General features: G+C 36.5%; 1 protein-coding gene and 2 long non-coding RNA genes across 3 annotated transcripts; 2 read left to right on the plus strand and 1 right to left on the minus strand.

The window, feature by feature from the left end:
* The first annotated feature begins 1,377 nt into the window (after positions 1-1,377).
* Positions 1,378-1,854, plus strand: LOC136813729 (uncharacterized). The gene is made up of 2 exons (XR_010847539.1): positions 1,378-1,604; positions 1,809-1,854. It is a non-coding gene; the product is annotated as an uncharacterized lncRNA (long non-coding RNA).
* Positions 1,855-2,057: 203 nt separating this feature from the next.
* LOC136813770 (phosphoglycerate kinase-like) lies at positions 2,058-3,548 on the plus strand. Its single transcript, XM_067070262.1, has one exon. The coding sequence runs from the start codon at positions 2,058-2,060 to the stop codon at positions 3,546-3,548; it is 1,491 nt and encodes a 496-aa protein (XP_066926363.1).
* An 8,969-nt stretch (positions 3,549-12,517) lies between these two features.
* On the minus strand, positions 12,518-13,872 carry LOC136813720 (uncharacterized). The gene is made up of 3 exons (XR_010847533.1): positions 13,739-13,872; positions 12,874-12,963; positions 12,518-12,624 (listed from the first exon to the last, which is right to left on the minus strand). It is a non-coding gene; the product is annotated as an uncharacterized lncRNA (long non-coding RNA).
* Positions 13,873-18,313: the final 4,441 nt, after the last annotated feature.

An 18,313-nucleotide genomic window follows, 5' to 3' on the forward strand; every position in this document is an offset into this window, starting at 1 on the left:
GGTGCGTAAATTGTTGCTCTAAGCAATTCAAATAGTTTAAAAAGAGGCATTGGAAGGTCAAAGTTAATAAGATCACAAAAGGTGCAGAGAACATAAATTTCATGTCGCAGAGTTTCCTTTGTAATTTTGGCGGCGCAGGCGTAAATTTTGGTCTAGGAAATACCCGGGCACGCCACTGACTTCTTTTGGACAGACGTAGAAAATATCTGCCAAAGGATACAAAATGAATCACTTAAATAATAAAGAAATGGAGATATATTTTAGGAGAATAGTTTGATGAAAATGTTATAAATTTAATTTTTATTATTTCAAGCCCCACCCAAAAGTCGAGCCCATTAGCATTAGAAAAATGTCGAGTTGAACACAATAGAAATAACTTACCTATTTTTAATTTAAATTTTCGCATGCACTTAATTTTAGCTAACTTAGAGCGCTGTTAAATTGGTTGTGGCAAAACAACATTTACGCATGCGTTCTCCATCTTTCAAAAATATTTGACGTCAATTTTATCATTGTGTAGAATATTTATGGTCATAAAAATCCGATTAACAAAATTGAAAACGATCACATTGATTCAATCTCAACAATACACGCTTTTTTATAAGAATGGTGTAAATCCTTCATCATGGATATTCTTAACTTTTTTTGAAAAAATCATCTTAAAATATTCTTACAGCATTCTTAGGTTAGGATTCCAATTCAGACTAGATTTAACATTTAGTACATACGTCTCAAGCATAAATGGTATTCTTAGCTTAAGTAGCCAAATCCCGTGATGATGATATTCTTAGCATTATTCTTAATCTTTTGGCCATTTTCATCATGGACATTCTTATAAAGTGTATTTTTTTTTAAACTTCATTTTTTTGTATTTAAAAACTAAAAAGATTCCTAAAATATACAATAAAAATTAGATATGTTTATGTCAACAATTTACAAAAGTTGGCCACCATATCTATGTTATCGTCAAAATTAATTTTAAAAATTTATCAATAAAATTTAAGTATATTAGGGTTTTCCTATTCAATACTATTTCGTCTACAATAAATAAAACAAGACGACTTTTAAAGTCGAAAATTTCGCATAATACTTGAACATCAACGACGAAGACGCGTGAAACGTGACTCCTACAGCATTATGCATTTTGAATGAAGCGTTACACAAAACGTCCCTGTTGCATGAGCAAAATTGACTATCAAGACTGCAAAATTTCTAATGATCAAGTCACATCTCAAATTTGATCACAGCTTTCAGTTTAGGATCTATTTATATTTTCATTATTTTATTGCATGTCCACTTTGCATTTTTCTAGTAGTTTTTCTGTTCTGCAAATACAAATCCCAATTCAAGTTTATTTATGATAATTTATTCATAGAAATTAATTAATTTATATTTATTTATCAATTTTGTCAACTATGTTTAGTATTTATCCACTTTGCTTTTTGTTTATATATCATACTTCAAAACCACATCATCACACATCATCATTCAGTTGTCACTCAGACTTTGAAGAGTCAACATCAAATATACAAATCACATCATTCTTTTGTTTGCCTTTTCACTTTTGACTTCACACTTTGCAGCTCCCCATTCCTGGCATACTGGTAATTATTCATTTATATATTATATTTATTACATTTCAATTTCAAGACTTTTCTATTCACTTTTGTATTCAACTATTGTTCAATTTCAAGTAGACATTAAAGGATTTAGGTCAGTTCTCAACTTTTGTCAACTTTTTGTATAAAAGTAGGCGTGTCATTTATTTTTGTTTAGATTTTGATTTTCATTTTGTATTTACTTTTTAGTTTTGAATCATCTTTGATTACAAATATGTGCTGCGATAAAGGAAAAGTGTGACTCATTTCTTGGTGGACACCCTTCTGTTACATTCAAAACAGTTACCATTCAAAAGTTCAACACTGGTATTCAAAACAGTCACCATTCAAAGGTTCAACACTGGTATCCAAAACAGTGGACACACTCAAACCAAAAAAGATGTCAATCATCATTGAGGAAATAGTGTAAACTACAACAAATCAATCAAAGAAATCAACATGGTCAGTATCTTCAAACATCCTCAACAAACTTCAACCAATAGGGATAAGGTGAAAGATCTTTTGATAGAGCAAAATGTTATCTCTAGTAATATCATTGAGGACTTCCCATATGATTATGACATAGAAGAGATGTTGAAATTTGAAATCAAGCCTCTCACCGAGGAAATGGAAACTTTAAAATGTCGATATTTGACAATTCAAAATGAACTAAAAATCATATTCCCTCAAGCCTACGAAGAACAATTTTCAAATCAATACCATCAAACTCTGTTAGCTTTCAAGAAGTTTGAAGAACGCTTAGCATCTAGACTAGTAGTACTGGGCAAGAAAGAACAACAACAACAAGAAAGAGCTGAACTACTAATGAGATTCAGGCGCAAAAGAGATCTAACTGAATCAACCGACAACTTCCATACACCAACCGACAATTTCCAAACTTCAACTGACAACTTCCAAACTTCAACCTACAACTTCCAAACTTCAACTGACAACTTCCAAACTTCAACCGACAACTTCCAAACTTCAACCGACAACTTCCAAACTTCAACCGACAACTTCCAAACTTCAACCGACAACTTCCAAACTTCAACCGACAACTTCCAAACTTCAACCGACAACTTCCAAACTTCAACCGACAACTTCCAAACTTCAACCGACAACTTTCAAACTTCAACCGACAACTTTCAAACTTCAACCGACAACTTCCAAACTTCAACCGACAACTTCCAAACTTCAACCGACAACTTCCAAACTTCAACCGACAACTTCCAAACTTCAACCGACAACTTCCAAACTTCAACCGACAACTTCCAAACTTCAACCGACAACTTCCAAACTTCAACCGACAACTTCCAAACTTCAACCGACAACTTCCAAACTTCAACCGACAACTTCCAAACTTCAACCGACAACTTCCAAACTTCAACTGACAACCTCCAAACTTCAACCGACAACTTCCAAACTTCAACCGACAACTTCCAAACTTCAACCAAGTACCTACAAAATTCAACCATCAATTCTCATATCTCAAATGCCAGCAACATCAGATTCTTGTTTGTCAATCTCCAAAAGCAATTCCACTTGCGTGAAACATCTCATCCAATCGAAATACCCAAAACACCTCAACCTATCGAAATACTTGAAACATCTCAACAAATCAACTTGCTCAAAGCACCTCATTCAATCGACTTGATCGAATCATCTCAATCAATCGAATCGTTCGAATTGTCTCACTCGTTCGAATTGTCTCACTCAATCGAATCGTTCGAATCGTCTCACTCAATCGAATCGCTCGAATCGTCTCACTCAATCGAATCGTCTCACTCGATCGAATTGTTCGAATCGTCTCACTCAATTGAATTGCTCGAATCGTCTCACTCAATCGAATTGCTTGAATCGTCTCACTCAATCGAATTGCTCGAATCGTCTCACTCAATCGAATCGTCTCATCGAAGCGTGCAAATCGTCTCACTCAATCGAATCGTTTGAATCTTCTCACTCAATCGAATCGTTTGAATCTTCTCACTCAATCGAATCATTCGAATCGTCTCACTCAATTGAATGGTTTGACTCGTCTCACTCAATAAATAAAAGAAGACGACTTTTAAAGTCGAAAATTTCGCATAATACTTGAACATCAACGACGAAGACGCGTGAAACGTGACTCCTGCAGCATTATGCATTTTGAATGAAGCGTTACACAAAACGTCCCTGTTACATGAGCAAAATTGACTATCAAGACTGCAAAATTTCTAATGATCAAGTCACATCTCAAATTTGATCACAGCTTTCAGTTTAGGATCTATTTACATTTTCATTATTTTATTGCATGTCCACTTTGCATTTTTCTAGTAGTTTTTCTGTTCTGCAAATACAAATCCCAATTCAAGTTTATTTATGGTAATTTATTCATAGAAATTAATTAATTTATATTTATTTATCAATTTTGTCAACTATGTTTAGTATTTATCCACTTTGCTTTTTGTTTATATATCATACTTCAAAACCACATCATCACACATCATCATTCAGTTGTCACTCAGACTTTGAAGAGTCAACATCAAATATACAAATCACATCATTCTTTTGTTTGCCTTTTCACTTTTGACTTCACACTTTGCAGCTCCCCATTCCTGGCATACTGGTAATTATTCATTTATATATTATATTTATTACATTTCAATTTCAAGACTTTTCTATTCACTTTTGTATTCAACTATTGTTCAATTTCAAGTAGACATTAAAGGATTTAGGTCAGTTCTCAACTTTTGTCAACTTTTTGTATAAAAGTAGGCGTGTCATTTATTTTTGTTTAGATTTTGATTTTCATTTTGTATTTACTTTTTAGTTTTGAATCATCTTTGATTACAAATATGTGCTGCGATAAAGGAAAAGTGTGACTCATTTCTTGGTGGACACCCTTCTGTTACAGTCCCTCACATGACTTAAGGTTTAATCTCAAAATTAATACCTTATGAAATTTAGAGTTTTACTGTAGTGGTCATCTTTTTGAGATAGAGATTGCCCTTTTTTCATGTAGAGGAATAGTCGATGTTTTCATATGACAAAAAGGCCAATCTCAAAGCAGAACAGGATTGCAAGATTTCCAATTTTCCAAGACACTTATTTTGAGATTGAACCTTTAGTCATGTGAGGGACGAGAATATACACAATGTATTGTACACACAGGTCATAGATACCCTGTTTTTTTTCAATGAAAAATCTCAATCCATTAAAAAGAAGATTCCTTAAAAAATGCGACTAAAGAATAGTTTTTTTTGAAAATGAAGAAGAAAAAATGAACTTTTCATTCTTATGGCAGAAACCTCATTTTGTGCTTTGAAGGAACTTGTGATAAAGACTTCTTTCACTTGCGCAAAGTTTATATCAACTTCTTTCTATAAACAGTAGAATTTATCTAAAATTGAGAAATCTTCGCTTTCTGATATGAATGATGACCCACCACCATCAAAATCATTGGACTTTTCCAGAAAAAAATTGAATATGGGGGGGGGGTGAAGGATATAAATTTTTTTGGAAAAACCCTCCCTGGATATTGTGACTTTTGATCCCCCGGACAGCAGGTCTAACCCCCTGCCCAGGCAAGCATCAGTTGACCCCTTTGAGAGCAAGTTTACCCCCCCCCAGGACAAGGCAAATTTTGTAGATCTTTCAAAAAGGTTTTCACTACCTCCCCCCTCCGGACATATATCCTCCACTCCCATGTACGGACATTTTCTGGAAGAGCCCATTAATAGCAAAAAGCAGTTGAGTAGTTGAGCTCCAGCTTCTGGACTAGAAAATGGCAGGGTAAAAACTAGCCTTTGAGATTAAACTTTGACTCCTTTATAACTGCTTTAAACTGCATCCCATTAAACAAACCCTCCCCAATCTCTTGCCGTTTATCCCGTGAAAAATATATAGGAGAAAGATTCAAGAAAAGTAACAAGAATCTTAGTGCAGAAATGGGAATTTTATACAAACAAGGGTACCATGATTCAAAATGAAAATCCTAATTAGCAAAAGGTGTATCAACATGGGTGAAGTTTGATTGAACCTCGATTAGTTTGATTTATTACCTTGTTGTCCATTCTTTTTACATTCCGACGGCTTATTAGCAGACGCCCCCGGGGGGGGGTACTACCCTTGTCGACCGACGGGGGTGCTCCGCTGACGTTCGAAAAATGGACCCTACGTGGGACTCGAAATTTGCGAAAAAAGTGACCCTGAATGGGACTGAAATTCCAAAATTTTCTCAAATTTCCTACTTTTTCCCCAAATTTTCCAAAAATAGGCACCCTACGGGGGACTGATTTTTCTATTTTGGTGTTTTTGCGACCCTACCTGGGACTCGTGGAGGTCAAAAAAGGTACCCTGACCAGCGGAGCATCCCCGTAACCCATCTTGCCCTAGTACCCCCCCAGGGCTTAAAGAGCGAGCCAATATCTATCATCCCATCGAGGAGGAAAAGCTGGAACTTTTACTAACCAAACTCATCGAACACCAATCAAACTTCATCGGATAAAAAACTGTCATCATTAACGAGGGACATTGTGTGGTGGTGTACGATAGGGCTGGATCTAAATGTCCTTTGTACGGCGGTGAAAATAGGTTAATTTGAAATCTGCTACACCCCACCGTACCCACCGTAAATCACCGTACAATGACAATGTACGGCAGTGTCTAGGCAGGGTCGTTTCGATTATTTACAAAAATGATTGCTGAATTTCAATTGACATGATTTCTAAGAAATAGTTGCTAAAACTGACTGTTTGTCACAACTGGATTTACTATTAACACATAACTATCTGGTGAAAAAAGGAAAAAAAGATCATACCTGTGCTGTTTGTAGTTTTGGTGAAGAAGAGAAGAAGAAAGGGTATAATAATAATGTTATTGTTGTGGAAAATTAACTCTTTTTGCACTACTTACTGAGCATGATCAATTTATTGGTGCATTCACTAACTACACAAATATAAAATACTTAGTATTAAACGAATATTAAACCTCTTTAAACACTCTCAAAAAGACCAGAAAACATGATAAAAATTTATACAGCAGCAGCAAGTTTCAAAATCAAGCAGCCATTAAAAAGTTCTCACGATGAATGTTTACAAAGGCTTGGTTACACTTCTTGCACTAGCTTATTTTATTTATTAAGAAAGGCCCTGTTTTTTATCACTTTTTATCTTTGTGAGTGACTCCACCTTTAGAATATTGGCCGTAGTACGCCCGCAGTCAAACGCCCACGCCATAAGTTGCGCCCTAAAAATTTTCTCGATACATAGAAAGACTATCGTAATACTCTTAGGTTCCAAATAAACGGGGGGGTTCGAATAAACGGGGGGGTTGGAAAATTTTCTAGATTTCAATAAACGGGGGGGGGGGGGCCTAATTGCCGGGGGGGGTTGGTAATTGTACTTCTGAAACCCAAAAATAAGGTAAAAATAGGCTAAAATCAGGCTATTTAGAGCAAAATAAGGGGTCTTCTCTTTGACAGCTGAAAATATTCTTAGAGATTAATAAACGGGGGGGTCCTAATAAGGTCCGGGGGGGTTGGAAAATTTTCGAAAAATTAACAAGCGGGGGGGCCCGTTTATTTGGAACCTAAGAGTACTTTCGCTATGCGAAATTAATAAGAGCTTCTAATTGCTACTTCAGACATTTTAAGCATCATTCGTGTGTTAATTCCCACGTCTCAGATGCAATTAAAGTATAAGGCCCTAGGAATAAAAACACAAAAAAGGCAGACTAAGGAGGCAAGATGAGAAGTTTTTGAAAGTGGTCGAAATACACTGATCTAGGTACGAAAGGATATGAGCAACAGAGGAAATAGAATAGAGACATAAGTGTGCAGTAATGGAAACAGTATATTTCGAAACGTAAACAAGAATGCCGAAAATGTATAATAGAACTTGGGATGACATTGGGGATGCATCAAGATATATATATATATAACTGAGAGCCTAACCCGTTTTGACGACGGGTGTCCTGTGTAACCCGTATTTATATATGACGGGGGTCTTACTTAGCCTGTTTTGATGACAGGTGTCGCCTAGCCCGTTTTGATGACGGAGGTTGATAAGCCCCGTTTTGATGACGGAGACTTATACGCCCCGTATAAGACGGAGGCTAAAAAATAAACAGGGAGGTTGCCCTGGCGAACCTTAACACCGTTGGGACTACAGTGTGCGAACCTAATCCAGATCTAACTGGATCCTTGACCTTAGGGGATGAATCTAAGTAACTGACTACTGACATGCAACGGTTACGGAGTAACCCTACACTAGAACTAAACGTATCATGATGCATCCCAAATGACCTAATCTCTGGTTAACAGCCTTGCCCAGGAGAAACCATGAGATCAGGATCCGTCGCAGCAGCAATCACCACGCTTGGATGAGAACGCAGTTGGTAACTAAAAAAAAGAAAAGGAAGAAGCAGAAAGCAGAACCAAAATACAGGGGTTAAGGAGAGGGTGGGAGGGAAAGATTGAAGTTGTGATCAATTGAGACTGAGCTGAACTGCGCTGAAAGGGGCTTGACGGCAGGATATATAGGCGAAGGAAAGAATAACCGGCAGCCGAAATATACTATTTCATAGCCGCCTCGGTGCGGTGGCGGGATGTACTTCATTCGACTTGGAATTAACCTGAGCTAAGGTTTAGCTCCAATTAATTCCCACGTCTCAGATGCAATTAAAGTATAAGGCCCTAGGAATAAAAACACAAAAAAGGCAGACTAAGGAGGCAAGATGAGAAGTTTTTGAAAGTGGTCGAAATACACTGATCTAGGTACGAAAGGATATGAGCAACAGAGGAAATAGAATAGAGACATAAGTGTGCAGTAATGGAAACAGTATATTTCGAAACGTAAACAAGAATGCCGAAAATGTATAATAGAACTTGGGATGACATTGGGGATGCATCAAGATATATATATATAACTGAGAGCCTAACCCGTTTTGACGACGGGTGTCCTGTGTAACCCGTATTTATATATGACGGGGGTCTTACTTAGCCTGTTTTGATGACAGGTGTCGCCTAGCCCCGTTTTGATGACGGAGGTTGATAAGCCCCGTTTTGATGACGGAGACTTATACGCCCCGTATAAGACGGAGGCTAAAAAAATAAACGGGAGGTTGCCCTGGCGAACCTTAACACCGTTGGGACTACAGTGTGCGAACCTAATCCAGATCTAACTGGATCCTTGACCTTAGGGGATGAATCTAAGTAACTGACTACTGACATGCAACGGTTACGGAGTAACCCTACACCCCAACGTCACCCAAATCCAAAGAATAACATTAAAAGGAGGGTAAAGAAATTAATCTGAGGAAATTCTAGACACATAATGACATTAGGTAGGTTGCAAATAGTGATGTAAAAATTTTACCTTGGCCAAGTTAGAATTAAACTTAGAAATATCTTGGTCAGAGATTTGAGATACCTAAGATAGCAATCCCTAGACCGTCTACCCATAATGTGTATCATTGAGTCAGACACACATGCGGAGAGGGTAGCGGAGGCTCCACCCATGCAAAAACTTAGGGTATTTAAACAGTGTTCAAGAGGAAGGAGCTTGAGCAGGGTATGGACTTTCCTTCAAGATATAAGTTTGCCATCCATGAATTTCCATATATTATTGTGAAAAGGAATCTCTACGAAGAAATGGGTCTTAGAGATTGTAGTCTGTAAATTTAAAAAAGGAGTAGGAAGAGTTATAAACAAAGATATAAAAACAAAAAATTCGGAAAATATGACGGCAACAAAATAGAAAGAGAGAAAATATTCAAAAAGCATCAGCATTAAGAAAATCAGCTAGGAAACTAAATACAATCATGTGGAAAATTGAAGAACTAAATTTGAGTTTTAAGAGAGCTTTAAAAGATCTGAATTTAAGCTGTTGATTCGAGATCTGTACAATGTGATTCAAGTCGCTTGCAGAGATGTGGCATGAAACGGAAATAAGACATCCTAATTAAGATTTGGTTTGCAGTGAATGTACGCTGCAAACTAAACTTGGAGATTACGAACGGTTCAAAACATATCATCTGTTAGCCATTAACTATACATAACTAAATATTTTCATAAATGACTTGAACTTGGTCCTTTGATTATTCAAAAGTATCCATGCTCGAGAAATCTATTGAAATTCATTACTGTCCTTGTCTAGCCACTGACTCTATCAAGTTGAAACAACAATCATTGTTGAGCTACTCAGGAGCCACAAGCATTTAATACAAATTCTGCAAGTATTTGTCTCGAAAGGACAGCACTAAAATTTCAAAGTACTCCATACCATTACAGTTAGGTTGTGATTCCATTTAAGATACTGGATGACTAAGTCATTTTGTGAAGCCCTTTTCTACGTCAACTCCTATATGGCGAAAATAATTTGACTTATCAAGTATTTCCAAAAAACCTGTTTAGCATTTAGTCACAAAACATTTGGCTGCAAATTGGAGCAGTGAACCTGCCAGTCAAACTTGTCTTCTTATCCCTTATTATAAAGTTTCAACCTATTGTCCCAAAAGGATAGACACTTCCGATAGTAGTCAACGAATATCGATCAATCAAATTGACACAACACTATAAAATGATTAATTTCAAAACATTAGCAAAGAATTGATAAATTTATCCTGAATGTCTGGCATGGTACTACCCTTGCTTAAAAAGGTCAAATGTTGTTACCTCAAATGTAGGATATTAGTTAAGCATTAAGAATAATAAATTCAGGCCATTGAAAATTTTTTAAATAAAAACCGACCAGTCCCCAGAACAATGGAAGAAATGATAGTTAGAGAACAGCCTCCTTTTTGACTTGCTGTCGTTTAAATCAATAATAAAACAAGGAGAGTTGCAGAAAATGTTTGGGTGATTTTGGAACTGCAAGAAGTTTATGACATAACATCTCAAAAATCAAAACACATGCAAAATGACACATCAATCCAGTCAAAAATCCACTATAACAAGCATTTAATTTGATCTTATTAAAGCAAAAGACGAAAAGGCTATAAAGACAAAAAGCAAAAACTGGATCACTACCCTTATTCTTCAAGTCACAAGTAACAACACCACTTTGTCATTTCAACTTTGAGAAAGCAGATACAAATATTCAATCGTACCAGGCTTGTATACCCAGCTTGGTAAAACCCGTGTGTTTTCATCATGAGAAATATCTCGCAAGTCATCAATGACGTAAGCAATTAACAAAAGAAAAAAAAGAAAGATCAGAGAGATTTTTTTTAACTAAGATTTAAGATACCTTCGCCAATCTTGGGAATCTCCATTTTTCGATATTTTATTAGCGCTTTTCGTGACGATTACTCTCATATAAATCTTATCACCACCAGGATTGGCGAAGTTTGTGAAGTTGAAGCACACGAAGAATTGACTTTTTCAATCATCTGCGGTGGATCTCAAGTTATCTGAAATTGGAATCGTCTATAACACGATGTGTAATGAATTGTAACGAACGATGATTGTTGATTTTAAAGTCGTTAAAGTGCGAAGGCGAAGTTATCTTGGGAATAAAACGAACTGAAAATCAATTAAAACAATGTAACAAAAAAGTTACAGAATTATGTCAATTATGAACGACAGGTGAGACTTTTATTTATGGCTTTTATTCGCCAATACGATGACATGGTTTTTGGCTAATTTTACGAAAAGAAACACACCCCTGTCTCACATGTCCCTCATATCTGTTAAAGAGTTTTTATGAATACGGGCGAAGAGTGGGGAAACGGTACATCATATTATCTCAGTGACGCTTATTACTACCGGGACAAGGGGTGAAACTTTCCACCTCTTAGCGAGTTTAGTTCGATTTTCCTTTGAGTTCAAGCTGCAAAAATATCTTGTTTCGATGTTTTTCCATTTGATGTAATTTTTACTTAAAAAGGACGTGAGAATTTCGGTACGGTTTTCCTTTTAACTACCTTAAATTTCCATTTGATCAGATAGGGATATGAAGGCCAAGTAGAAATAAAGAGCATTGAGAAATGGGGTAAAATTTTGACAGGCTCGGAGATGCTTCGGTCGAGGTCTTGAAAAGGCTGAAAGATGGTTATAACGATACTAACGGTGTATTTTACCTTTTTCATAGTTCACCTGGATTTCAAAACTTCACCGAGACAGGGGTGTATAAATCTTACATTTTACTTTAAGGAGACGGGGGTGTATAAATGTTAATTTTTATTCCCAGTTTACAGATGTTTTTTTTCTTTATAACTTTCGCGAATGGCCCTTTTAAAAGAATTTTCAAAAAATGCTGTGGCAAAGGAATTTGTCCGCGTGGTCATACTTTCGATTTTTGGATGCGGAACATACGAAATTTAGAATACGGGCATTGTGAGATAACGATGTTTCAGAACCCTGATCTTGCCACTCCATGCTCATTACTAGGTCTCCACTGGTCTACATTGGATGAATCACAACAATTCTTCTCTCGTGCTATTTTCTTTTTTTCTTTTTCATTTCAGTCATTTTCATTTTTTATGGGAACACAATTGCAATATCATTTATCCAGATGACACGTGTATTTTCCACATTTCCACTGTCGTAATATCATAATGATACACATTCATTGGCGAAGGCAAGAATCTGGAAACCTTCCGGAGAATACCTGTGTCAGAGATCCGGTGGAGCCCTGCAAAACCATCCCCATTGTAAACTTCGAGCTGGAATATAGATTTTCTATCCCAATCGGGACAATACGATTACATAGAAATTTTCATCACACTGAATAAGCAAAAAGCTCCACCGGAGCGGCATTGAGACAGTGGTGCGTGTGGTGAGAGAATGAAAAGAACGCCCAGAAAGAAAAGAAAGACCAACGAAGTTACAGTCTATATTCTATTATAACTTGATTGTAATGATCAGTGACCTCATTTTTAATTTTCGCGCCACTTTTTTTAATGTTTTCGATGTTTTATGTATTTCGTAACGTATATTATTTTATGAATTGATAAATTTAATAAAAAAGGTGGTTCTTATTTTCTTCTTCACGACTCCCAAGCAGCACGCTCTCCCTGAACAGCTCATAATGGTAACAATCGGTAACTAAATAAAGAAGAACAATTAAAAATACTATCATTCATATGGCCGTTAGAAGATCCATGGTACTGTATATTTTTTTAAGCTTCAAACTTTAGACAAATTGACAGTCGCTCAAACTCAAGAAGGTCGGTAGATAAAACTGCCGAAGTTACGGTGACAAGATACAACGCACACTAATTGATGAGAAGCACAAAAAACAATCTAGATTCCAACATAGACGAGATAATTGTTTCATATAATAATGTAACTTACGTTGTCTCGGACACTTCTTGAGTTTAGTGAAAGCAGTCCGCAATGATTGTGATATTGACAAAACGTCTCGCTTCATTTGATCCGTTTTTCCTGAATAAAAAGAAAGTAAAAACATCATTTGAACTTGAACTTTCAAAGTATTGAAATCAACGGATCATCAGTCGCTTTTGTTAGCAGTGAAGTAAGTAAGTCTATAATCTTTAGGAAGAGAATACGGATATGAATTTGATGCAGGAGTGTATTTAGGATTGTTAAGCATCGCTGAATAGTATTCTATATGATATAAAAAAGATTGAATGGGTGGAAATTTTTTCAATGGGCACAATACCTTATTAAATTTAAAGAATGAATCTCGTAAAGAAAAAATGAAAGCCCCGTTCATCTTCATTTTCCCCCGTTTTCACTTTAAAGTTGAAATTGGCGTATTTGCCTGACGCGTTCTAGCTCATTTGCACAGGGTAGGGAAAACCCCAGGGGCTACTTAGGCAGATGGAAGTACGGTACGACCCGTCACCACCCGCTTGAGTACCTTTTTAGGATAAAGTACCGGTAAGAAGGGTCGGAAAATTCACAAAATTTTCCTTTGTTTTCTCCTTTTTACTCTCGTTAAGGGTCCGAGGGTCGAATGTCGGGCGGCACCCCCTCGTCAGATCGCAACCCTAGGATCCTCCCCCCCCCCGGGGGAAAACCCGTTGCAAATGCACACCCCGTGCAAATACCCAAGGATTTGTCTGACTGCCAAATATAGTCCATCTAAAATCGATGCAAATTTATGCCAAATTCATTCCACAAGTCATTTATGACATTAAGTTTTTCGAATATAGTCGCCTGGTATTCAACTTTTATAGCTTAAAAAGTCACCCACGCATTAAATGTAATGTGCCGTTTTTAATTCTCCTTTGGGAAAACGAAAGCTGTTATGCCAGTTACGATTGATTCGTTTTTTTATACTACTTAATTGACAAGGAATTTACGATGTTCTCTACCGTTTTGACTTTCTCGACGTCACAGCTATGTGTAAGTACTTTCGTTTACACAACGAAAACACACGGGTTTTACCAAGCTGATACCACGTACGTGTCAAAATCAAATCAATCATTAAATCTGACATCTTTCTCAAAGAACTTGTCCCACCATATCAAATCCCAAAACAACTTGACAATCGTTTCATAGCTCATTGACCGGTTAATTTATAACAATTATGAATAAAAATACATAACCATAACACTGGATATAACAGGCCCCTATCCCCAACTCTCAAAAGGCTAAATGAAGCAGCACAACGACCGACAATCACAACTCCAGAAACGATGATAAGTGTCACTCCAGCCACAAATCACTCAGAATGCAGGAAAATCTTTTAAGCCTTGAACAAAATTCTAGTGCCAGAAATTATCTTGATTCAAGACAGACACGACTCCTCAAAACAAAGCAAAGGAACAACAAAAGCCAGAAGAAGCAAACAATCAAGTCAAAGATTGAATTTAAAATGCCACATATTCAGGTGAATACTGATAAACTTGCCTCAATAACTTTACCAGCCTTTTAAGACTATCTAAATCCAGACGAAGAGAGAAAACAATACAAAGATTCATACCGAAAATTAAAGGATGGGTGGCAGTGAGAGTTGATGGACGTTTTTACTCGTAGCGAGGCTACCATTATTGTTGTTGATCGCTCCTGTGAGGGCGGGTTTGAGGCGGTAGCGGGTGAAGAGGTTGTAGTTCGTTCGTTATTTGGATGGACAAAGCCAGCTCGCTGGATGCTTTCGAATAATGTTACCAGGATATTGGTTTCATCGCCTACTGAAGAAACTGGCACTGTTGATGGAATTGTAAAGTTTGGGCGAGCCGTTGGATTCAACGCTGGTTGTTGTTGACACGTGTAGCAGATATAGCGGCAAAATGGCTGAAATGGTGGTCGTTGTTCGTCGTGTTGTTCGTTATTCAGATGATGAAAGATTGAAGTTGTGATCAATTGAGACTGAGCTGAACTGCGCTGAAAGGGGCTTGACGGCAGGATATATAGGCGAAGGAAAGAATAACCGGCAGCCGAAATATACTATTTCATAGCCGCCTCGGTGCGGTGGCGGGATGTACTTCATTCGACTTGGAATTAACCTGAGCTAAGGTTTAGCTCCAAGTATTGATCTGAGCAAACTGTCTGCAGAAATTTCGAAAGTCTTTGATTCTTCTCGGGAAGAATCCAAGAGATGAAATTTCAACAAACAATGTACTCAGAACATGCTCCTTATTAACTAGAGTGTCTTTTAAATTTTCATATCGTTTGATTTTATACTCGTGAGCTTTTGTGAAATTGTTTTTATAGCAGCACGGAAGTTCAATTGCAGTAAGTTCATGAGTTTCCTATCTTTAATAAGATATCTGGGCGTGGTCCATCAAAGAATTCAGCTGGATTTCGGAATCCATCAGCATCAAGATCTGCAAAAAGTTCAAAGCCCATATTCTCAAGTAGTTTCAAATAGTGACACATTGTGAACAGAATAGAATCGTGACGCCATGTGTATCTTCCACCATTTAAAGCAAACGAACAATTATTGAAGATATGTAACTGGGTTTGCTTATTGTTGACACATAATCCACAAAGGTTTGATTGGATCTTTTTCCATCGAAATAAATTGGTGTTGTTCGCTAGTTGAAGAATGATTGCTTTTCTAACGAAAACGAAGATGTTAGTTGGGAGCTTTTCGCAAACGGTTTGCCATTGACTGATGGCACTGACAGAGCATTCCTGAGCAACCTGATTCATTATCGTGTTCTGTTCTTTTAAAACATTCATATCGTTTAAAATCTTTTCGAAGGTTTTGTTGACAAGACGATCTTTGGGTTGTTTCGGTTTTTTCAGATGAAGCAGGGTATCTATCTCGATGTGTTTCTGTGCTGTTAACTGGTAAAGATTGCGAATTTCAGGATTGGTGGATTCTTTCAGGATATTACGAGTAGTCAACTGCCCGGGGGGGGGGGGGGGGTACTAGGGCAAGATGGGTTACGGGGATGCTCCGCTGGTCAGGGTACCTTTTTTTACCTCCACGAGTCCCAGGTAGGGTCGCAAAAACACCAAAATAGAAAAATCAGTCCCTCGTAGGGTGCCTATTTTTGGAAAATTTGGGGAAAAAGTAGAAAATTTGAGAAAATTTAGGAATTTCAGTCCCATTCAGGGTCACTTTTTTCGCAAAATGTTTTGAAGTTTTTTCCAACTGTTTGCAAAGAATTAAACTGTTTTAAATTTTTCGGAAAACTTTTCTAAATTAATGCATCAAAAGTTATGGCTGTGTTTCTATGAAAAATTGGAATAAAAAATTGGTCAGAAAGCACTATTTTCAAGATCTTGAGACAAATAAGCTTTTAGAAAAATTTTCCGGAAATATATTTTAGTTCGGTAAAAGATACACCATCTACCACAAAAAAACTTTTCAAAATGTAAACTAAGCTCTTCATAGTTGAAATACTCTTCTTCGCAAAAGTCATCATTTTCTTCTTCATCAATTTTTTTCGTTCCAATTCTTAAATTTTCAGACTCAGGATAATTGGCCTAACAGAAAATGTATAACATGCCACAGTTTTGTGTGCTACATCAAGTAGAAATTTATATCTTGTACGTGGCAAATATCAAAAATTCACTATGGTCCTCCTATGAGCCTTTAATTATGGCAAAATCCAACAAATTTTCTTTTCGCCAAAGTTATTTTCCTTAGCAGCTGGTTAGAGGCATAGATAGCTGCTACAAATGGCTCAATCAAAGTACGATCGCAGGCTAGAATACAGGCTACAAAACAACCATAAGAGATAACCGCGAACAATATGGATTTTTCAAATCAAAAAAAGATCTGAAAGAGTATGAACTTCCAGAGGCGTAGGCATGAGTTTTCGTTTCGAGGGGCGAGATTGGATAGATTTTGACCATTTTAGGGGAAGTCTTGGGAGAAAATCTTTCTCGTATCGTGATTTATGTGCCATGGGCGTAAATCGTTGCTTTAAGAATTGTTTTCATTTCGTTTACTAGTACTTTATATAAAAACAATTCTAGGAAGAATACTCTTGAATTAGCATTAATGCAAAATTCTTTAATCTTAATGTCACATTACCATGTAGCGTTAAATATTTTCAAGTGCAAGTCAATACGCATGTGCAAATGAAAATATTCTAATTTGATTGATTTTCATAAAAAGTTATTTGACGTCAAATATTTTAGTTTTTTTCAAAGCGCACGCGTAAATTTCTTTAACCACAATTAAATTGATGGTGTAAACTATAAGTAAGAGACAAGGTGCGCAATAACTTATGCCGAGCGAACACCTGAAAAGGCGTTCGAAAAGAAAGAAGAGCTCGGCTTTCGGTTTGGGAAAATTCGAACTTTGGGTGGGAGGGGATGGCCAGTAAACAAAATGGAAAATATTTCAAATAATTATCAGAGAGAGATATTTTCTTTTCTCATAAAATCGAGTTTACTGGAAATTACTTTAATGGAATCGAAATAATAGACATATCTTTATGTTATGATACTCTATCACTGACTCTTTTAGAAAAGTGTTGATGACATTTTTGAGTTGTGTTTTCAACGACGCGAATAAAAATATCAACTTGATCTTAATCCAAGATCTTGGATTCTCGTCATGGTTGCTTTTCTCTGCGTTGATTGCGCGCTGAATAAAATCTCAATCGGTCGGATAATATGACTTCGGCATTTGCTTTTCACGGTAGTGGATGGCTTGAAAAACCAAATTTGTCGGAAATTTAATTTCGAGTTTAATTTTGCGAATGAAGTATGTTTTTTGCCAAAAATTGCTATTAAATAAGAAATATTTGGGAAAATACAATTATTTAAATTTTGCAGGAACTTAGTTTGTAAAATCCGCCAAATTTTCTTTTTGGCAAAATTGTTTTCCTTAGTAGTTGGTTAGAGGAATAGATAGCTGCCAAAAAATGGTTCAGTCAAAGTACGATCGCGCTGACGGCGAAATCAAATCTGCCATAAGTGCCACGGCGAGATAGGCATTAAAATACAGGCTACAAAACGAACAAAAGAAAACCGCGAACAATATGATTTTTCCAAATAAAAAAGGTCTAAGAGAGTATTTTTAGGGGAAATCTTGGGAGAAAATTGTTCTTACTCATGTGGCATTGCGCGTAAATTGTTGCTCTAAGCAATTCAAATAGCTTAAAAAGAGGCATTGGAAGGTCAAAGAAGAGTATAGTTTGATAGAAATGTTATAAATTTAATTTTTATTATTTCAAGCCCCACCCAAAAGTCGAGCCCATTAGAAAAAAGTCGAGTTGAACACAACGGAAATAACTTACCTATTTTTAATTTAAATTTTTGCATGCACTTAATTTTAGCTAACTTAGAGCGCTGTAAAATTAGTTGTGGGAAAACTACATTTACGCATGCGTTCTCCATATTTACTTCAAAAATATTTGAC

The sequence above is a fragment of the Clytia hemisphaerica genome, unplaced genomic scaffold, assembly GCF_902728285.1.
Source record: "Clytia hemisphaerica strain Z4C2 unplaced genomic scaffold, Clytia hemisphaerica genome assembly, whole genome shotgun sequence".
Taxonomy (NCBI): Eukaryota; Metazoa; Cnidaria; class Hydrozoa; order Leptothecata; family Clytiidae; genus Clytia; species Clytia hemisphaerica.

Coding starts and splice junctions, on each gene's coding strand:
- LOC136813770 (XM_067070262.1), top strand. CDS start 2,058: ATGGTCAGTATCTTCAAACATCCTCAACAAACTTCAACCAATAGGGAT.